The sequence below is a fragment of the Stegastes partitus genome, unplaced genomic scaffold (genome assembly GCF_000690725.1).
Source record: "Stegastes partitus isolate 25-593 unplaced genomic scaffold, Stegastes_partitus-1.0.2 Scaffold241, whole genome shotgun sequence".
NCBI lineage: Eukaryota > Metazoa > Chordata > Actinopteri > Pomacentridae > Stegastes > Stegastes partitus.
In genome coordinates this window covers 569,001-592,015 of record NW_007577972.1, presented here as the reverse complement: position 1 = coordinate 592,015, position 23,015 = coordinate 569,001, and the positions used below count along the sequence as shown (strand labels likewise).

The 23,015-nt window shown below is 38.1% G+C and overlaps 2 protein-coding genes across 2 annotated transcripts; both read right to left on the bottom strand.

Annotated features, from left to right (window-relative positions):
- Positions 1 to 493: 493 nt before the first annotated feature.
- Positions 494 to 12,108, bottom strand: ilvbl (ilvB (bacterial acetolactate synthase)-like). Its single transcript, XM_008281688.1, has 14 exons — positions 11,731 to 12,108; positions 11,041 to 11,242; positions 10,639 to 10,766; positions 10,218 to 10,468; positions 9,948 to 10,047; positions 9,683 to 9,780; positions 9,394 to 9,530; positions 6,312 to 6,446; positions 5,914 to 6,028; positions 4,739 to 4,908; positions 4,365 to 4,435; positions 4,193 to 4,264; positions 3,439 to 3,544; positions 494 to 3,290 (listed from the first exon to the last, which is right to left on the bottom strand). The coding sequence occupies exons 1-14, from the start codon at positions 11,836 to 11,838 to the stop codon at positions 3,112 to 3,114; spliced, it is 1,872 nt and encodes a 623-aa protein (XP_008279910.1). The 5' UTR covers positions 11,839 to 12,108; the 3' UTR covers positions 494 to 3,111.
- A 1,057-nt stretch (positions 12,109 to 13,165) lies between these two features.
- On the bottom strand, positions 13,166 to 21,377 carry LOC103357233 (beta-galactosidase-1-like protein 2). Its single transcript, XM_008281687.1, has 18 exons — positions 21,211 to 21,377; positions 20,913 to 20,981; positions 20,708 to 20,803; positions 20,513 to 20,621; positions 20,333 to 20,425; positions 20,150 to 20,231; positions 19,922 to 19,986; positions 19,671 to 19,755; positions 19,335 to 19,472; positions 19,122 to 19,202; positions 17,572 to 17,678; positions 16,924 to 17,070; positions 16,738 to 16,809; positions 15,488 to 15,566; positions 15,074 to 15,161; positions 14,650 to 14,764; positions 14,205 to 14,321; positions 13,166 to 13,754 (listed from the first exon to the last, which is right to left on the bottom strand). Exons 1-18 carry the CDS (start codon positions 21,372 to 21,374, stop codon positions 13,644 to 13,646), a joined length of 1,818 nt encoding a protein of 605 aa, XP_008279909.1. The 5' UTR covers positions 21,375 to 21,377; the 3' UTR covers positions 13,166 to 13,643.
- Between the last annotated feature and the right edge of the window lie 1,638 nt (positions 21,378 to 23,015).

The window sequence follows — 23,015 nt, the reverse complement described above, 5'->3', positions numbered from 1 at the left end:
ATATTTTCACAGTGAACCTAATGTGTTGTTTTTAAATAACGTATATTGTGTTATTATGTAAAGATATTAATGTGTCTATAGTCTTCATTCATCCACAGCATCACAGCGCAAACTAAATGCCACTTTGTTTTTTTGTTTGTTTGTTCTTTTTTACGACTAAACAGAGAAGAACTTCTTTACAGCTTCACAGCTATGACGTTGAGATTTACATAGAGCATTTGAACGCAACGAAAGCCAGACTCGTTCTGTTATGTAAAACTGGGCAGGAGACCAGACTGCAGACTACAGCCAGCACAACATGAGACTGTATAAACTGTTTACTTCATCTCGGATACTTGCACTCAATTATCACAGAAGTCAATGCACAGATAACAGCTTTTTAGAAGCACTGGCACGTCATTTCTCACTTTCTACTTGCCTTATTGACATATTTCTGCGAAATCAGATATGTCGAATCATTCAGAAATCAATAAACCCATGGTTGTTTTAAGGGTCACGTGATTAAACAATATTTAATACAAAAACAATCTGAACTTTCAGCAAGGCTTATTACATGGTCATTTTAACTTCTTTAAGTAAAAATAACAGCTTTCATAATAGAGAACAAAGCAAATTTTGATTTGGAATGAAAAAAAAAATCTGTTTATTTTAGGCTGGTTGATATTGATACACCAACAACTGTACACATGTCCATCCCCTCTACATCCACAGTATTTCCCCATCATTTATGCTAAGCAGGAACACGTCAGCAGAGACTTCATAAACTACACCTGGACTGCCATCTCCTGTTTTAAATGAAAACTGCATGAAGAAGTATTCAGGGCAAAAATCATAGTGCTCATGATATAGAGATGGTGTTTTGCATAATACAAATCTGGTTGTGTGTTCGGTCAATTGGAAGAAAAATTGTTGCATACAAACATGGTAACACTCTTACGTCAAGTATTCATTGATATGTGATGTGGAGCTGTATTTTATCTGAGAGATTTATAGGCTTGAGACAAAATCATTTAAAAGCACTCTGCTAGTGGTCTCGCTGGTGTATCTCGACTACACAGTTAGATCATAACCAGGTACTACAACTCATTGCTGCAACCAAATAGTGCTATATGATGCTGCCATTCAAGAGTGTTAGTGATATTAAACACAGATCTAATACTATTTTTTGAATAGCCTGGGGGTCTATCAGAAATCTAAACACCTTTTCACATATAGTCTATAGTTTAAGTCTACAGAAAAAATCTTAACAATGACCCCTACAGTGAGGGCATCTGGTGGCATTGGTATGCTGTAGAAGGCATTGTGCATGGTTTGGGTCTGTTTGTTGCCTTAAAGGGAAGGATCAGGGCAAATCAATGCAAGTAGTTCAGAAAGATCACCTTTTTCTAATGGTGAAACTTTTGTATCTTTATGGAGTGGTTTAAAATGAATGAACATGATATGAATCATATGCTATGGCCTTGACTGTCACCAGATCTTAACCCAACTGAACACCTGTGGGAGACTTTGGAGACGTGTTAAACAGTGCTTTCCACCACCATCATGAAAACACAAATCAGGGGAATATTTTTTGGAAGAACGGTGTTCATCTATCCAAAAGAGTTCCAGAGACTTGTAGAACAAATGCACAGTATGGGTAGAATCAATACTGAGGAGTGGTCTGGGGGCATATGATGAGGCAATACCTGGTTATGTCCTTCATCACCAGTCTGTATGTCTGCACGCTAAAAGCAGAAAGCTGATAAATGCTGTTTTTGTAAATTTAAACCAAAAGTCAAACATCTGGCAGTTTTAACACAAGATATAAACATTTCCCGATTACTACTGTAACTGTAAGCTAACGAAGACAGAAAGTAAAAGAAGTTACAGTTGCAGCTTTAGATGGGTGAAATTGCTGAGCTATTACAACAAAAGATACATTAAGTAGCTCATAATCTGTAAAATCAAACAAATGCCTACAACAGATTCAAAAGCCTGCTCATTTTTCTTACTTTCTTTTTAAAATTTATTTGGAAATCAATCCAAATGAACAATTTATGATGAAAAGCTGACATACCTCCCTTAAAGTACCAAACAAAACAGTAATAAAGACTGTGAGATGACCAACATCTGGTGAGTAAGTAAGTTATAATTATAGTGCAATCCATATTGTGTACAGGCATATTTTTATATGATAGCCCATATCACTGCATACAAGTTAGTATTAAATGTCATTTAAATACATAACTGAATCATCAGACAAATTTTTAAATCTATACATATCAATGTAATTGAAGATACAATCAAGCATTAAAAGGCATACCATTCCTCAGTCATCAGCATTCAAAAAATATTTCCTGTTGAACAAATTTGCATCCCAAATCATCAAATAATAAAGATCATTACAGCTGTAGGATTTCCTGTATCTTCACAAAAACACTCTGTGTCCATGTCAGAACAAGAGAAAAGGCATACTGGTCACATATGATAACTTTAAACCAATTCTCTCTCTCTCTCCCTCTCTCTCACCAGTGATTTCAGTCACTGGTTTATTTGCAAAAGTTGCATTAGGCTGTGTAAAGGTCAAACATCTAACGCACAACCTCCTAACAACTTTAAATCCCTAAACAAAGCACATGTTTGCTATTATTCACTCTTTCCCTTTTAAAATGCAGCAGCTATTCTTGGAAATAGCACAAAATGAACCTTAAAGCATCCGGGTGCACAACAGAAGCTTTAGTTTAAAGGCTGGCAGGTCTGGAGCTGTTTTAAGTCTAAGTAAAACATAATAGTAAACAGCTAAAATAAATACTAAGTGAATGACAACAGTCATGACTGATGTTTGAAGATGTATTAGTGTACTAATTTTAGCTAGTCTGATGAAGGAAATAAGTGATATTGCAACTAATGGTAAATAAACTGTAATGGGAGATCAGCATATTGGAAAGTGATTTCTCTTATCAAAGTGATATATGGCTTTAAGGGCACACAGGATTAGCAGAGGTCTGGTAAGGGTTGGACTAAACTGAATTCTCTTATTTGCTAAAATACTTCATAGAACCTGATAGTAAAAGTCTATGAAGCTAAAGTTAAAGGAAAAAGAATTCCCAGCCAGTATAGTGCACAGCTGCTCTATACAGAAATAGAGCCCTCTCTAAAGTTGGTCTTCCCAATCAGAACATTGAGAAGTGTAGCCTTGCCTTCCTGGGTCTCCTTCTGAGCCTGTCTGATGATGTCACTTAGCCTGTCCTCATCTTCACGCCCAACAAGGTAGCCCTTACCACCGTAACCATCAGCCACGATGTGATAATCTGCAAAAGAATACAATTTGACATTTAGCAACTGCCCAGGCATTACACATTAGTGTAAAATAATTCGATTCAGATTATTGAATATAATCTATGTGTATTCTACAAGCAATCACAGCATGAACACACACATTCTTAGCATAAAATGTACCTGTAAATGCAAGGCCACATGCCACGTTGCTGCCAAGGATGGGAACCTGCTCTCTGGATATCTGACTCCAACATGCATCATTTCCCACCACAGCTATGACTGGTGTCTAGAGGGGGGAAATAAAGGAAAACATGGTTCATCACAACAAATAAAAAATATATACAAAAAAATACACATATTGATATGTATGTTTTTTTCAGGGTTTCCTACAATATTTGCAGAGTCAATTTAGCACTCAACCTGCAGATCCTCTAGTCTAGCAATAAAGTTATTATGATGTAATGTTGTGTTTCCTATAGAGTCTATAGGAAACATGACAGCACATCATAATGACATTACATTTATAGTGTAGACAACTTACATGGTAGTGATCACACAATAAACATACACTATACACTCATACTGTATATAACATTGCCACCTTTCTATTATATAGGATGCGCACTATACGATTTGTGAGTTTTAAAAGCCCTACACACTGTTAATACACAGTTTCACCTATTTTGAATAATTAGACCTCTTCTCTAGACTGTGTTAGCATGTCCGGACTATGCTTGATAGACTATTGTTTACCTTGCTTTCCGGTTGCGAAGAAGGGACAATTTACAACAAGATTATTGTTATTAGTAAGGGGAGAGTTGTGAAAAAACAGGAAGTAATTCTTCCTAATAATATTATTCAATATATTGAACTTTTTTGGATAAATGAGTTGCTTACATCTATGTAATGTGAATTTAGGGATCAGTGATTTCACCTTGTGTCTTGTGAACGTGTCAATCTCTGCAACACTGTATCCTAAGGAGCCATCACCATAGACTATCCACACCTGAAAAGCACAAAAATATAATGTCATTGTTAGAAGGTTAAAAGTGATAAAGAGGTGATTCAACAAAGCATGTATGCAAATGCTTGAATGAATATTACACCTCAGATTCAGGCCGGCACAGTTTTGCTCCGAGGGCAAAACCTCCTCCCACTCCAAGAGTACCAAATGCTCCTACAACAAGCCACAGTAAGATTATGAGACTCTGACTGTAAAGAAAGCCTGATTGACATCAGAATACATTGCTATGATGGAGATGTAACGTGACTTGTGGTTCTGCAGTGCAAACTTGTGCATACATTCTACATCAGTTACTTGACTGACTACAACAGTTTAGTGTGCTGTGTATTCCTCTAACCTCTAAGTGACAACAAAAAAGCAACAAATCAATAAACGAATGAAATGAACAAATAAACTGATTTGAGATTATTCATCTGTAAGTAATTTGTTGTTGTTGTTTGCCCTTTGGGATCTTACCTGGATCCAGCCAACGCATAGGTCCTCTTGGTCTCATTATGTAAGCAGCACTTCCTACAAAATCTCCCCCATCTGCAACAATGATGCTGTCCTCAGCCATGAGCTCATCCACTTGGTGGAGGACCTTCAAGGGATTTAAGTGGCGTTCTGTCTTATCATCAGCTTTAGCCCTGGAAATAAAAATATGGTGGTTTTTGTAATTACAGAAAGAAAGCATTCTTTGTTAATTCAGGTGTCTTCATTAGGCTTTGTGCACATTCATATAAAAAGGCAGCATTTAACATGTCATGTGATCCTTCTCACACACAAATGGATCTATGGCACGCTGCATATTTCAGGAACTGGTTGGTATAATAGAGCACTATGAAATTAATTTTAAAAATTAAAAATTATTACAGTAAAAAAGCAACACTGTTACTGCAAATGACGCGATAGGAACGCTGCTAGAAAATTGTTAATCATGTAATTTATGTTTATTTTACCACATAGTACACTCACAATACAACCACTTATTTACAACAACAGAGCTGCACATTAGAGCTTGTTTAAACTCTATACATTTAAACATGATACTCAGCAAGTGCAATTTGATCGGACTCTGTCCAGTAATAAAGGATACGTGGAAATCACTTTAGTTTTTGTCCAAATCAAAGTGACATTAATTTCATTGGTTAAATATTCTCTATGGACCATAACAATATACTTGTTTTTTTTTTTTTAATCTGTGCTCCACTAGCTGCAAAATCAGCAGTGTGAAAAGGTAACGGCAGCAGGACCAAGCATATAAATTTATGTATGTATTTTCTGCATCACCAACTGAATGTGTGTAGGTTCCTATAGCAATGCCATACATACAGTTTGCCTACTGTAACTGCACAGCTCTGGTGGAATTACTAACGTACAGCGCAACAGGTTTGTAGGTATAATGTATTTCCTCAGCTGTGTCACTCACAGAGAAAAGCACTGGGAAAAGAATTACTGAAATAGTGGCACTTCTTACAACCCATTTAAATCACAAATTTTAAACATCCGGAACCTCCTCCAGAGTAGGTAAGCTATGCAGCATAGGTTACTATGTTGATCTATGCAGGTTAACAGTGCCACCTTCATGCTCAATATATCTCAGTAACTTTTGCTTCGTAGTAAACCCCTCAGAGATCATACCATCTACTGACCTGTTTGCATTTTCTTTGGTCATATCTCCAGCTTTGAGGCTCTGAGGCCATTCCTCTGGACAACGATGGCCCTTTAGCCCTTTGGAAAGCCGCACTAAAAACGAACCAGCGTCACCTGAAATATACAATATATTTACATTCCCAACTTTATTGTATATATTTGTTGCAACAAGTGCAAGCCTAAACAGAACAAATCAATAGCAAAAAATGTACATTTAAAGTCACAATGTGTAAACAATACATATCAGATATTGTGTACTCTGTGATAACAAACAAATATAAAAATCTGAATATTCTTCATTCTTTTACAATGGCTTTGTCATCATTCATATGACCTAAAATATCACCTTACTACTTTATTTATCAGCCTGGATGATGAAGGCAGGTTGCAAACATACCCTGAATTGCTATAGTTGGTTTCCAGAACATATCTGAGTTTTTCAGCAGCTGGGTCTTGTCTCTGTTGACAGCGATGATCTTGCTGCGTCTGTTGAGAACTCTGCCGTAGCTCAGCCGGAAGTCACACACAGTTCCTGCAAATACAACAAATGGTGTCAACAGTCTCTGGGAATTCTGGATCGCATGTGGGTACACTGACTACTTTGAAAATACAGGTTAACATCTAACTGTATTTTAGAAACATAGATAACTTTTTAGCATTAGTTCATTTTATTTCAGGAATAGTTATTTATTGAAACCTTCAAAAAAGCTGCAGTCAATACCGTATCTTTCTGTTTTTAAGGAAAGGATTTGAATCCACACCAAAATGTAAGTTTTTTTTTCTTTGCATATGCCCCACTTCTGTATCAAATTTTATGAAATTTGGTTTGGTAATTTTTGCATAATCTTGCTGTCAAACCGACATCCTACAGCCAAGCAATACTGCAAGCATATTTATTTATCATTCCTTTGCCTAAATACTGAATGAATACAAATATCAATAGCACATACCTATTTGTCAATTATTTACCCTGATATCTTATGGCATCTAGTTATCTCAGTGTTTCCTCTACATTCATTTAGGAGTGGCAGGCCACCATTTACTTAGTGGTTAGCACCGCTGCCTCGCAGCAAGAAGGTCGCTGGTTTGCGTCCCGGTGAGGACACTGGGATCTTTCTGCGTGGAGGTTGCATTTCTCCCCGTGCAGCGTGGGTTCTCTCTGGGTTCTCTGGCTTCCTCCCACAGTGCAAAAACATCCATCCATCCATTATCTATACATCACTTAATCCGTCACGGGGGACTGGAGCCTATCCCAGCTAACTCAGGGTGAAGGCAGGGGACACCCTGGACAGGTCACCAGTCTATCACAGGGCTACACTTGGAGACAGACAACCAAGCACACTCACATTCACACCTACGGACAATTTAGAATCACCAATTAACCTCAACATGTTTTTGGACTGGGGCTGCAAGGTGGCGCAGTTGGTAGCGCTGTTGCCTCGCAGCAAGAAGGTTGCCGGTTCGCGTCCCGGTGGGGGCACTGGAATCTTCCTGCAGCGTGGGTTCTCTCCGGGTTCTCCGGCTTCCTCCCACACAGTCCAAAAACATGTTGAGGTTGATGATTCTAAATTGTCCGTGGGTGTGGGTGTGAGTGTGCTTGGTTGTCTGTCTCTAAGTGTGGCCCTGTGATAGACTGGCGACGTGTCCAGGGTGTCTCCTGCCTTCACCCTAAGTCAGCTGGGATAGACTCCAGCCCCCCCGCAACCCTAATGAGGATTAAGCGGTGTATAGATAATGGATGGATGGATGTTTTTGGACTGAGTGGGAGGAAGCCGGAGAACCCGGAGAGAACCCACGCTGCACGGGGAGAACATGCTAACTCCACGCAAAAAGATTCCGGTGCCCCCATCGGGACGCGAACCAGCAACCTTCTTGCTGCGAGGCAACAGTGCTACCAACTGCGCCACCTCGCGTCCAAAAACATGTTGAGGTTAATTGGTGATTCTAAATTGTCCGTAGTTGTGAATGTGAGTGTGCTTGGTTGTCTGTCTCTAAGTGTAGCCCTGTGATAGACTGGTTACCTGTCCAGGGTGTCCCCTGCCTTCGCCCTAAATCAGCTGTGATAGGCTCCAGAGAATTAGAGGAGGGTCGTCTTGGAGAATAGGTCAGTGACTTACTGGCGAAAAGATAGACTTATTGGCTTAAGATACCTCATAACAGATTTGACAAGTTAAACAGACATTCGCAAAATACTGATGGCCAGCTAATGTTATGCAACACATCGATATCTTAAGTTAATTGGGCACAGTGCCAATTCAGTGTCGCTAACGTGAGTAAACTAACTGATTCATAAATGATGATGGTTAGGTAAAAAATAGTGTTCACACTTGTAATCTGATGTGTTGTGAGTATAAATTATCTAATGTTCATATTTTATGTAATCGTATAAGACAAGTAACATTAGACAGGGAGGAGCAGTGGAACAAAGTGAAGGAGAGCAGAGTACAGCAGGGGAAGAGCTGAGTGGAGGAGCAGGAGAGAGAGAGATGAGTAGAGGAGAAGAACCTAAAGGGGAGCTCAGGCTGTCAGGCTGGGACTCTACATGGGTTGAAAGAAATAGCCAGTTCCACTCAAGGCTCTCCCACACTGATAATGGGGAGTGTACATGAACCATTTTCCTTTCTTATCTTTTGTATAATATACATGTCAATATAAAGACATTTAATAATATATCACCAGACAAAAACTAGAAACAATTTTAAAATGATTCGGGTGTAGGAAATTGAGAGAAACAATCTCATTATTGTTTCTATTTGTAGGTGAAGACTGACTTGAGAAACAGGCTGCAGGGGATCAGGTCGCAGCATGTATGCTGCTGAGCATCAGCAGCCACCTCTCAGAGAATTTCCCTACAGCAGAGCCTTGGAGCTCTTTTATAAAAAATAAAAATAAAAATAAAAAACCCAGAAAAATAATTTGTTCTGAGCCTAGGTGAAAACTTTGTGACTGCCTCTACAGCTCCATCAAGAAATTATTATTTAGGGTCCGAGGATGCCGTTTCTTTCTTTCTTCTTCTTCTTATTTGCCTGACCAACGCAAAACCCTTAATTTGACCCCCTAAACACGCTCAAAAACTCACCAAAATTGGCACGCAAATTGGATAAAATGAAAAAAGAAAGACACTTAAACGGCCCTCAGACGGGTATGAGGTCACAGCGCGGACCGAGGACCCGACAAACGCTGCTTGCAGCTTTAATTATTGTTTTGATTTTCATTTATTTAATTTTATTGGTTTATTTATTGATTTAATACTTAATTAATCAATTAATTAATTATTATTTTACATTCAGCCTTCAAAAAAACATTTTCAACTGGCCATTCAATAAATAGGTTAAAGTAAAATCTGCAGTCAAATGTCATTTGCTTATGCCATCACGGAGGAAAACACTGTATCTTCTGTAATTTTCTTTTGGGTCCTATTATTAAATAACTTGTTTAGAAAAAGTATGTTATTGCTTTGTTAGGACTGTTTGCCTGACCTGCTAAGAGCACCAAGTCAGCCTCCTTCAGGGCATCCCGTCTATTCTGCCGAATGTGGATGGGGCTGTCTCTACCGAGCATGCCACGAGACATGCCCCCAAGAAAGCAGGGGATTCCCAGATCCTCCAAAGCCTTCCTATAAAGCAGGAAACATTTTCACCAGACAATATGTGTAAATGACACTACAAAATAACCTTTTAATGCTATTTGAAAACAGATTTTAAGCCACAACGTTCCTACTATCAACAATGAACTAAAATCGTAAAGATAACACACATTGTCCTTTACCTGATGTCATCAACTGGCGTTGGAGGTAATGTTGCTTGGCTTCCCAGCAGAATAACAGGTTTCTTGGCTCGGCTCACCAGCTCTATGCACTTTTGTACCTGGTTGGTAACGAAAAAAAAAAGTAGCAAAACTTTAACTGGTTCATGCTTCTCAATACGGTACACACTGACAGAATGATCTGATTAAGACATTTACCTAAAAAAAAGCCATCACATCACGAGAGCATTTAAGTAATATCAAACTCAAAAAATAAAAGCAGGTTTACCTGATCGTCATTGGCTTGAGGGATTTGAACAGGAAGTGGAGACACGTCTCTGTTCTCCCAGGCTCCAGCAAAAAGGTTCATGAGGTGATTATTGAGGTACCTTACAGGAAGTCAGAAAATAACATCAAATAAATGTTCATGAATATATGAATATAAGCTTTATTGTAATTGTGTATGAACATGACCTTTCACAATTTTCTTTCTTTTTCTTTTTTACTATGCATAAACTAACCAGTTATATGCAGTATCCAAGACATGCTGATAACATACCATGCAACAACTTTTCCCATCAGGCCTTTGGGAGGGTTTTTAACAGCAAACTCTTTGGACACCAGATGGTAGGGGTAAAGCGTGTCTATGGGGAACTCTATGAAAACAGGACCAGGCGTTCCTGACTGAGCGATGGCCAGGGCCTTCCTGATCGTAGGCACGATCTCCCTGACAGTCCTGATGGAGGCACAGAACTTACAAAGTGGCTTGAAGAGAGACATCTGGTCGATATCTTGCAGTGCCCCTCTGCCCTGCACCACAAACACACTGAAACTCAGAACAGTTCACATGTAACCCAATTAAAACACTACCATACACTTCATTTAACTACAAGTCAAGCCACTCCTAGCATTTTGCGTTATTTTTTGATTCTACATGTACACTCACATTGTATTTGCAATAGTATTTGAATACAATCCACCTGAAGTAGTGTACCAGCAGCTCCTCCCAAGAGCAGCAATGGTGATTCAGCCATCTGAGCGTTCTTCACTGCAGTCACTGTGTTCGTGAGGCCCGGGCCAGCAGTCACTGCTGCAACACCAACAGTGCCTGGTGCAGAGACAAGCATAGCAGCTATCATCTACCCCCCAAAACACTATACAAGACACAGAGACAGTTCTATCTAGAGATATTAATGTACTAGACTGCTCATTACACCAGGACCCAAACAATAGTGTATCTGAATGTAAGCCAGTGGTTATAGATGTTGTTAGTTACACCTTTTTGATAGGTCAGACTGTCTGTTAGGAGGAAGACACACCCTTACATTATTCTCCATAACCACTGAATTAAGAATGTCTATTTGTGTAACTTATATCTGCACCTGAGAGCCTTGCCACAGCATCAGCAGCGAAGACAGCGGTGGCCTCATGCCGGGTGTCCACAATACGGATGCCCACCTTCTCACAAGCCACCAAAATGGGTGAGATGTGCCCACCGACAAGGGTGAAAACATATTTGATCCCATGGGCTCGGAGAACCTCTGCCACACTCTCGCCACCATGCCGTGGGCTCTTTGTCTCAGTCTGGAGCAAGCAAGCAAACAGAATAAAAGTTAGTGCAGAGAAAATGTTATTCACACATTTGGTAAATTAGGAACAAAAGATATGTCTTAGATAAACAGCTGTCACTTTGAGCTGATGGCCCTCCTCAGGTCACCTGGCACCTATCTCCTCACCACAGCAGCCTTTCATATTTCACAATAACCACACATTGTTTAGGCCTGCAGTAGTGGCCGCAGGGCTTTGTGCAATCCCACTAACAGCCAGGGTGTTGCTTGACAGGCTTTGTCCTTTAGACCACAAGTCTGGTTAAAGGTTACGTGAATGAAGCCCAGCTTACCTTTCACCTGTGACAGCCTGGTGTACAGGTGACTTCAGCAGCCACACAATACAGGTGTATTAACTGAGCTGTGCAATGAAGGATACTGAGGAGGATAATGAATAAAGACTAAGGAACAGAACAGCCCAAAAGTTTTGTTTTGTAACTACAAGGTTGACTTGTGGACACCTACCTTGTGAAACAACTGGTAGAGTAAGCCAAGTTTGTAGGCTGCAAACACAAGCCCACCCAACACGATGCTCGCAGAGCACCCGAGAACAGTGGCTCCACACGACTCCATGTCGGCAAGCTAACCCTTATTTGTGAAAACAAAAGGCTAAACTTAATATAAAAACCTACTTTAACTCGTCGTGTTCAGCAGCTCACTGGTTTAGGCTAGGCTAAGGTACTGTGGAGCTGCTCCTACAGCTGCTATACACCCATTTCAAACCTGTATTTTTTGCTAGTACAGCCACTAAGAAATTAAACCGTTCCTGAATAAAGACTATAAAGGACACTTAGTCGACTGTTCTGCAGGCTGAAATGACCCAGGGATCTTTCCGCAACTGCTGCGCCGAAACAGGAACACCAGCGGATATATCCATGATATTTACAGGTCAAGTTAGCAAGAGTATGCACCAGACTTCAGAATTTCTTTTTCAAAATAAAGGCCGGACGATAACTTGCACACCGTCACTTTATATAGCTTTAAACAAACAAACAAACAGAAACAGAAAAATACGTTAAAATAGTGTAATCCTGCAGCGTTCAAAAACTTCTAAATTTAAAGCAAATATCTGTAAAATAAGAATTTTTAGCTAATTTAAATAATAAAACACCGCAAATTTATGACCATGTATTGTAAAACAAAAAAAAACAAAAACAAACAAAAACAAAGAATTATTAAATGCTGATTTTTAGTGTGAACATTAAGCATTAATCAGTTTTGACTCTTTTTTTTTGCTTTGTTTTGTTTTTTTTACCAGTATGTAAATTAATACCTTTTTTTTGAATGTTTTTATAGATGTTTTTAATTATGAATTTAATCAAACAGAGGAAATGTGTAAAAATAATCCTGATTTGAATACAGTTGGTAAGATTATATTTTATTTTCATGCTTTAGCATAACAGAACAATCATTTTTTATTTTTTTTTAAGTTTATGTTTTACAATGTACATACACTACGCACACCTGTTTTTATGTATGGTCATTCCATGAAAAATCTATCAATGTGTTCTACCTGAAATGCTTACGTGAAATTGTAACTTAAACTATGACGTATCCCATATATTTGTGTTCAAAGTTGGTCATAGAATAAATTGTGCTGAACTAAAACATGATTTTGGCTGTAGGATTTTGATCAAGCTCTGTGTACCTTAAGGGCCTAAATATTTAAAGTAGGATGAAGTAATTTTTTTTTTTCATTTTTACAATGTTGTTATTTTACAAAAAAAGACAAATATTTGCTGACTCTGAGTTGCTCAGGTAGGAACTTTTTTTTCATATATATTTGGTTGATTTTAGATGGAATAACCCATGTTCATATAGACAATAAAAACTGACTGTTACATCTTTAGTACTTGCAACATTCTGGGTCTCAGAGATTTTGTGAACATTTTGCCTTTATTTTGAAACGAGAAGCTTCTCTTGTGGTTACAAGGTTGTGTCTGTAATGAATTGACAAATTGACATGATCATGTATTGTGTGGTTGGGTGTCCTTTGTAAATATGAGAGGCTTCTTTAAGTGAAGGACAAGCCTCGTCCAATCAGAAGCTTAGAAGGTGTTAAACGCTGTCAAAGGTTCAAACTGAGTCATTTGTAACGAGAGCAAAGTTCAAGCTGAAATAAAAGAACAACAGGAATCTGAACAATGAATTGTGTTGGGTCGTGAAACTGTATTTACACGTGAAAGACATAAGGAAATTGAATCAATAGCAATAAAAGATTGATAAACATTTGAATTAAAGAACTATTCATACAGTTGTGTGCAGCATTTGAAAAATGCTATAGTTAGTACAATGTATGTTTTAATGTGTTTACAGTGACCGTTAGTATCAATAAACTGTATTTTAATATGTGTGTGTGTGGTTGTGTTACACTTTTTTCAAAGCAGTGTACAAAAAGGAAGTTTGTAAACATCAATAGTCTTTCCGTGATCAGGATTTTCAGTAAACAGTATTTTGTCATCCGATCTTTGTTCCTCAAAAACAATGATCTAAAAGAGAGCAGAAAAACACGAAATATGTTATACATACACAACGTAGAAAAAAATCATTTACTCTGTAAAACACTGTAAATTAATTAATTCAAATCGACTCATCTTTCTTGTGATGTGAGGCATTTTCAACCTTAAAATGATGAGTTGTATAAATGAACGACTGAGAGTTCACTCAATTGATTAAATTAAGTTTCTAAGAAATAAAGTTTATTGGGTTTGTTTGGCTAGTATTACTATTTCACAACTGACTTTGAGGTAATTAATTAACCAGAGTGCAGTTAACTCACATTTTTACACAACAGTCCATTCAGTGTGGGACCCCCGTTTCTAAGCTGAATGAACTTTACAATTTGATTTACAATGTATAAAACATACCAAGAAGAACACATCAGATTTATCTCTGCTCAGCTATCATCCAAAACAGCCACATGCCACCGTTCATACTACCTGGTTCTCTCCACTTCTGAGCCAAGGTCCTGGGAGATAAAGGAAATGCTGGGGACCAATGAACCAATAACGTCCAAGGTTCTGCCCATTGACAAATGCAACTCCTTTACCCCAACCCTGTGGATGATTGGAGTTTTATGATCATGAAAGTGACACTGTGGAATGTCTGTTTAAAATACCAACTAACAAAATAACACCAACGTAGAGCAAAGCTTCGACGAAATGCCCTTCAAGCACTCAGAAATTTTCAGTGCTTCCAGATCTAAATGTCAATTGCAGCTCTAGATTCTTAAAAACTAAAAACCAATGAAGTCCATTTTGTACTATATTCTTATTAGACAAGGATGTAGGAGTATTGTCTTAGGAAAAAATGAAAAAATGAATTTTAAATTTAAAAACGTTTTTCAAGCCCTACACAGTTTACCACAAAAGCTTTTACACTCACAGGGAGTCGGATGAAGGTGTCTTTGGGTGGACCATCCACACTGAGTCTGGCCTGGAGAAATCCAGGGACAGTGGGTGACTTGAAGTCAGTTTTCCACTGACCGGAATTTGTTAATCTAGAACAACATCAACATTTATTTAAAACACAATGTGTCATTTCAGTTCACCCTGACTGCTTTTCACCAATATGACGTAGGAAATGGTATTTGTATAAATGTATCTATCCCCATGCTAGCTATAGTCACAGCTAAAAAACAAATATACTGTGTGCTGCATATCAATTTCTAAGCAGAATTCAGCTATTTTACAGTGACTCTTCCCTTTAACTTACAAAGAAAAAAGTTCCATTGATGTCCATGAACAGATCTCCAAGGCTAGATTTGTTAGCTTTTGCCAAGATGTAAAATTAAATTCCAATAACAAACCTTTTCATAAAGCTTGGCTTCATATCTAAACAGAAGATGGTAAATCCTCTCAGAGGAGTCTGATTCAACACAATGTCTCCCACAATACCTGTAATATATAATGAGGGAAAATATGCACTGTAGACGAACAATGTTCACAGACAAATTCTTTGCATTGCACTCCATCCTACACACAATGGGTAATTCATGGATGTTTAGGACAACAAAACATAAAAAAGTACAGTGTTGTTTGAGTGAGTGGAACAGTATTTTTCACTGCCCAAGCGAAATAAAATGAACTCGTATGATACTTTCTCTGCTTGAACAATGTTAAAATGGATATTAGGTGCCATAGACTCAGATGACTGAAAAAATGTAAAAGTAATAGACCAACATATGGCATAGCACATGGCACAATACATGGAGGCAGAATACCTTTGCACTGTTCATCCAGAGCTTTCCCATAATTCACTCTTCCACAGTTCTCCACAAGCAAGCTCAGTGTTCTCTCTCCCTTTGATGCACAAAACAGAAGTATTACTTCGAAAATTATTCAGTAAAGAATGCTATTTCACTGCTTGATTGAATATACCACATTAAACATATGAACAACAAAGCACTGAGAGGGTTCGCTTGTAATGTATACAGCTTCCCAGTCTCCCATTTTGTTGTGTTAGTGTTCCTCTAAATCTAAAAAACTACTCTGGCTTCCTCTGCAAAAATGGATGATTGTTTGTTAACTACTTCTCAGCTCCTTATAGGAAACCCTTGCCACTCTGTCTTCTCATATCTAAATGAATAAGCAGTAAAAAATGTTTAGAATCACCAGTCAAAGAAATGCTTAATAAGTTTGGTGAGTTTGTCCAAAAATAAGGTTTAAAAAGCAATTTTTCTTACAGGTTAGACTGCTACTGCTCATGTGCACAGTTTCACAACACGGCACATGAATTAGTGCAACACAATTAGCTGAATGCTTATCGGTATGTTACAAAGCAGTCAATTGGTTTATAGGAGGAAATGCATCATAGAATTCCCTTGTAGATTTACAGCGCCCTCCATACTGATTGACACCCCTGGTTAAGATGTGTTCTTCAGCTTCTAGTAAATTCAATTTTTTTCTAAATAATATAGGACCACAATGAAAAAAAGGAGGAAAATTCAACCTTTAATTCAAGTGCATTTATTCAGTGTGAAAAAATTCCCACATTAAAAAATAATTCTTTTACATCAAATCATGTGTGCCACAATTATTAGCACCCTTTATGTTAATACTTTGTACAACCCCCTTTTGTCAACAATTCATTTGAGTTGAGTTGAAGGTTACATTTTTCTACAATTTTCAGTGTGAGAGTATGCTTCTGCAATAAAAATGTAATTTATTTTAAGGCTTTTAACACATCTTAACCCAATAATTATGGAGGGCGCTGTATATTCATGATTCTGATACCATTTCTGCTACTGTGTAATGAACAAATGATCAAATCTACTTATTTTGAATTAATTAAGAAAAAAATATGTCAGTGGCATGATTTAGACATATGAGTTTGTGTACTTTGGTGTTTACTCTTACTCTTAAATCTGTTTAGTTTTAAAAATGTTTGTGTTCACAGAGCTAAAAGGCAAATACTGCAGGGATGACAACATTATACAGCTATATTTCACAATCAAACCAACAAAATCGGTACCTTGCCATCAGGGAGTGCAAGCTCCTGAGTCTTGTAGTCCAAACTACCAACACATTGTCTGTCTACAAACACCTATGGAATAATACAGTCACAATGACAGGATTAAATACTTTATGTTGTATAACCTCAGAACCATGCACTGAAACTGTAATGTGCATGTATGTTTCTATCTGTGGTCACTCTCACCAGCGCTCTGTCTCTGATGCTGTTCCTGGAGTTCAGGGCTCCTCCACTGGTGATGGTGGTTTCATACAGTGTATAACCATATGACTGACCACTGTTATTGTTGACAGGGAGATTTTCCATGTTCACTGGCCTCTCTGACCTATGTGGCTGCATGAATAGCCAAACATCCTAACAGATTAGAATCAAGAATCTGACAGACAATGAAATGAGATTAAACCTGTAGCTGTGTGGTGCTGCTGATTGTGCAAGATACAGTCACTGCGGGGAGTAGGAAATAATAATGTTACCAAATAAAAATTGTGCAAGATATGTACATCTTTATGACAAAAGTCCACCAAACAGCATATGACAGATTATTCTAAATAAAGCAGGGGTGTTGACACCTTAATGCATGATCAGACCTGAACTGTCAGGTGTGAGACATCCGTCAAGAACATAAGCAGCATGATGCTAGATTTCTACACAAGCAGACACATGTGTTGATACCAGAGACATCCTATCTGTCTGACACTTGCTACACATTTGCTCTGCTTAAAGAAGGAACACTATATTTATCTGGTGATATGGTCTAGTTTTGTAGAACACATTCTGTTTTGTAGATTATGTGATCAGCAGTGAGCAGACAGGTGCTTGCCAGCTGTAGTTTACCTTGTCTGCGAAGTGCAGGCTGTCCCACAGTGATAGGTGGTGCTGGATGAAGACAGTGCTGTAAGCTCTCTTCTCCTGAGGAGAGGGCACTTCAGGAAGAGGCTCAGCTGGAACACAAAAACATTTCATTAAGGATAATTATGCCTGAATGAGTTATTCTGGAGAATGAAGCTATCAAATTAGTCGTTACATGAACAGTGCCTATAAGAAGTTCTTCCCCCTTAATTGCTTTTCAGCACTGAGTCATGGTCAATTTATATTGGCTTTTGACAAGACTCTGTGATGTCAAAGTGAAAACAGATTTCTCCAAAGTAATAATTATAATAATAATAACAAATAATTTGTAATGCCCTTTTTGTTTCAAGAAGTGCTAAGTGATGTCAATTAAATAAAAATATGAAATGTAAAATAAGTAAAATCAAGTCAGTATTTAGTAGATGTATCTTTGCCCACAATTACAACTTTGAGCCTGAGTAAATAGATTTCAGTCCGCCTTGTATATCTTAACAGTGTAATTTTATCCCATTCTCTTTGCCAAACTGCTCAAGCTCAGGCATTGTGAGTGAACAGCTCTTTTCATATCCAGCCAGAAATTCTGAATTGAACTGAGGTCTGGACTCTGCCTTGGTCACTCCAGGACATTCGCCTTGTTGTCTTTAAACCATTTCATTGTAGCTTTAGCTGTATGCTTCGAGTCTAGATGAAAAACAAAAATCGCATCCCAAGTTACAGTTTTCTTGTAGAATAACAGTGGGGATGGTGTGTTTAGAATGATATGGAATATTTGGTGTCTGCCAAGCATCTAATCTGATGGCCAAAAAGCCCAATTTTGATCTCATCAGATGAAACAACCTTCTTTCAGTTGACCTTAGAGTCTCCCACATCACCTTCTGGTGAACTCTAGAACTTTCGTATATTATGAACTTTTTTTGAACAGTGGCTACTTTCCTATAAAGCTTTGACTGATGAAGAATGGGCAGCAGTTATGTACACAGTTTCTCTCATCTCCTGTGTTGGAGCTTGTAACTCTTGTGACTTGTAACTTCTTCGACAATCACTCAGTTTTTGAGAAAAGCCTGCTGTAGCCAGATTTATGCATTTGCCATATTTTGTCTGTTTCTTAATGATGGATTTAACTGTACTTCAAGGGATATTCAGTGACTTGGAAATTTTCTTGTATCCATCCCATCAATTATGCTATTCAATAACCCCCCTTTTCTTTGACTGTTCTTTATTTTGTGGTTGCAGCCATGAGTACTGGTTCACCAGTGACTGAACCATCCAGATACAGGTGTAGTTATATTACAATCACTTATTTTATTTTTTATATTTTTAATTAATTGACATTACTTTCTGAAACCTGCCTTCACTTGGACTTTCATGTCCAAATGAAGGATTTTTGTAAATTCTTGCAAAAAAGCCAAATTATATTGACCATGATTCAATGTTAAAAAGGAAATAAAGGGGAAAACATTTAAGGGGGATGAATGCTTTTTAATAGGCACTGTTTTTGTAATTAAATCTGCAATCATGGCTTTAAAAGATCTTACAATGATACTGGCTGAACAAATTCCTCAAGAGTTGATATTTTGTGGTGCAATCCCCAGCTTCAGATAAGGGGGCATCATAATCTGCCAAGAAACCATTTACAAACATAATATGAAGTAATGCATTTGTGGCTGGAAAATCAAATTCATCTAAGATCGAAGACATTGCTCTTTTTTTGATGTATGAACTCTAATATAAGGTTTTTCCCGTCCTACCATAACTGGTGACCTGAGGTTTGTAGGTGCCAAAGTCCATTGCTCCATTCATGAAACCAAAGCTGGTTCCACCATGAAACATGTAGAGATTAATGGAAACACCTCTCTCCAAGATCTCTGACACCACAGCTAGCATGTCTGTCAGGGGGCAGCACACAGATCAAAGAGCAACATATAAATAGCAATGAAGTTGTGAAGTTCCACAGCAATCTTCCAGTGAATTCACAAATAAATTGACACTGGCCGCTGTGGATCTTTTGATTGTTAATGTAGGTAATAAAATGAAAGGAGAGGACAGTGAGGCTGAAAATGTGCTCATCAAAAATGTCTCCATACCCTCAGCATGGAACACATGATGATGCTCTCCCCAGACGTCAAACCACCCGGACCAGTACTCCATCACCATTAGAGGTTTCTGGGGCTACACAGAACACAACATATACATGTGTTAAATGGGCCACATATCATGCTGTCAACTATCAGTGGCCAAGCAAAAACACTACTTTTACTCTTATACAAAAGTAAATGTATTGTTTTGGGCTTAAGTTAATGTATATTTTGCAGGCAACTAACAAAGAATGACTTACCTGCATGTCAGCTAAGTGCTGGATAGCTCCAAATGACAGTCTCTGAAGATTTATTGTTTTTAGAACTGAAATGAGAAGGATATTATATTCTCAAACATAATGTGATATCAAGGACAGAATGCAAACGGTGGGCAAAAAAGCCTCTTTTTTTTGTCTGTTTGTTTATTTGATTTTTTTATTTATTTTTTTTTTGCGATTTCGCTCAAGTGTTCCTTATGTCTTCATTACCTCCGTCCATTCCTCCATATCTCAGGCCTTCCCAGTTGTCTGAAGTCAACAGGAGTTCATTGACCCCTCTGGACTGGAGACACTACCAGAAAAAAAAAAAGAAAATACAAGGGGATGCTGAATTACCTATACTACAATGTACAATAAACATTTTAAACACAAAAAAGCCATTAATAAACTCACGTTTTTTATAAATGGCATGTATTTCTCATCTTTTGCAAATGATCCATACTCGTTCTCAACTTGCAGTGCTATAATTGGGCCTCCTTCTTCAAACTAAAAAACAAACAGTGTCTCAGCGAAGTCTCCCATTATTTTTTTTTGACATAAAACATCATGACAAAACAAGTGATCTGGACTTACCATCAGAGGTTTGATCACAGAGAAAAGCTTGTCAAAATACAAGTTGACAGCATCTACAAATCCAGGATAAGTTGTCCTCAACTGCATGTCTTTGTCTTGTAGCAACCAGCTGGAAAAAACAAAACATGAAATCCCCTCTGGTGGTATATTGCTTAAAGATGTTAGAATTTTAAAGTGATGGGTAGATGGCATTACCTTGGCAACCCGCCCAAATCCCATTCAGCACAAATATAAGGTCCAGGACGCAGGATCACCCAGAGACCCATCTGTGCTGCTAAACTGACATAGGCCCTGAAAGAGACAGAGATGGTTTTCACAGTTTAGGAATAACCTCTCTGCAAATCTTTTTGTGAAATATTTAGGATTTATACAAAGAGAAAGAAAAATAAGGGAACCTTACTTGAGATCCAACTGATCCTGAAAGTTGAATGCTCCTCTCTCAGGCTCATGCAGGTTCCACGGCACGTATCTGGAAAAAAAAAAAAAAACAATCAAGGAAATGATTGTTTCTGGCTTAAAGCAACACCCTGAAGATATCCTGATATGTGATCTGTTTTTGTTTTAAAAGTTCATAAGAAATTTTATACAAATATTTCTGATTTAATTTGCTCTCTATTTGACCTCCTCCAGTAAAAAAATAAAAATAAAAAAAGCAATGAGATTCCTTTGATTTGAGACAGTGTGCAGTAGACACCTACGTTGTGAGAGTATTGAGGCCACAAGCCTTCATCTTCAGCAGCCGATCCTCCCAGTAGGCTCTGGGGACACGGAAGTAATGGATGGAGCCTCCCAGGATGTGGAAGGGTTCTCCCTCGAGTGTAAACTGTGATGAGTCGGCCTTCAGACCCTTCAAACGACTCATTTTTCTGACTTAAAGGTGACGTCTGGAAGAGAAAAAAAAAACATAAAATGTAACTGAAAAAAATCTGTTAAAGCAATTCACATGTTTTGTATAATAAAATTCAAAGTTGTATGAAAGTATTTGAGAGATTTTTTTTTTTTTTTTTAACATTTTTTGAATTGTACAAAATACATGAACTTGTGTCAAAGTGCAATAAAAAGAGAAACCTTACCAAAACTTAGAATGAAAATCTGAAACGCTGGAGAAAATCCCAATTACATCAAAAACATTGTCAGTGCAGTGCCTTGAAGCTGCGCTTACCAGGAAGCATATGAAGGGTGGATGGTGCTGGGAGGCCACAAACACTGTGGATAAGGGAAACTATTGTTGTTTCAGAACAAAAATATAATAGTGCTCTCTCTGTCTCCCTCACTCTCCCCCTCCTGTCTCTTTACCACTGTCAGTCGCTGACGCACTCAGCCATAGAAGGGTGGATTTACATTGTACACAGTAATGTTCATCTTGTGATACACAGCAGTTGAGTGTAATTACATTAGTTAAAGAATGCAGTGACTCAGTGTATATATCTCACCAAGCATGAGTTAATTAATCTAATTTTAGTAGAATAGACCTTGTACATTTTTCCTCGTCAAACTGAAGGGAGCAGGATTATGTGGCCTTACTGGGATGTCTACATGTGGATAGACAGCAACCCAGAGAAGTGTAAAGGCTCCTTGCAGAACTCGATGACAGTAGTTGTTTGAACTTGTATGGCCATCTCTCCTCGATTCTCCTCGATATCAAACTACTATAAATGCTTCTGTTGATTCTGATATCACCAGATTTCCATTTGAGCTAGAAAGTACTGGTACCCTCTAGTGGCTCTACATGTAATTACAGCATACAGATAAGGGACTGTGTGTTGTGGTGAAATTAATGTTCAGTACATGAATATGCGTGTGCCATATTATTTGTTGTCAGCATATTCCCCAGACCTGTGTGGTTTTACAGGACAATATTTTATTTATTTCTTTAATTCACATTACATGTCCTTCTATGTTTCTTTAGTCAACTTATGCTTGCAATTGTCAACTAACAAAATGTCACAGATTATTATTAAAATTAAATCACAGCAAATTACACTGCTTATGATAAATACTAATTTTTGATGTTCAGTTTAAATAATAAAATCAAGCAGTAAACTAACTAAATTCTGCACACACAATATATAGTTGTATTGCGGCAGGGGGACTTCAATCACGCCAACCTGAATTCTGTCCTGCTGAAATTCTACAAATATGCAAACTTTCCTACATGAGAGGACAACACACTAGATCAGGTCTACTGCAACATCAGCGATGTCTACAGAGCCAGTCCACTGCCACATCTGGGTCTCTCCAACCATCTGTCCCTGTGCCTGATACCAGCATATAAACCACTCATCTGTAGACAGAAACCAGCCATAAAGACAGTCAGAGTATGGACTGGGAAGCCACCTCAGCCCTGCAGAACTGCTTTGACATCACACACTGGGGAATTTTTGCTGAGGGGACAGACCTGGAAGGACACGCATCAGCTGTGCTGGACTACATCACCTTCTGCGCTGAGTGTGTGACAGAGAACAAGACTGTTAAAGTGCTGCCCAACCAGAAGTTGTGGTTC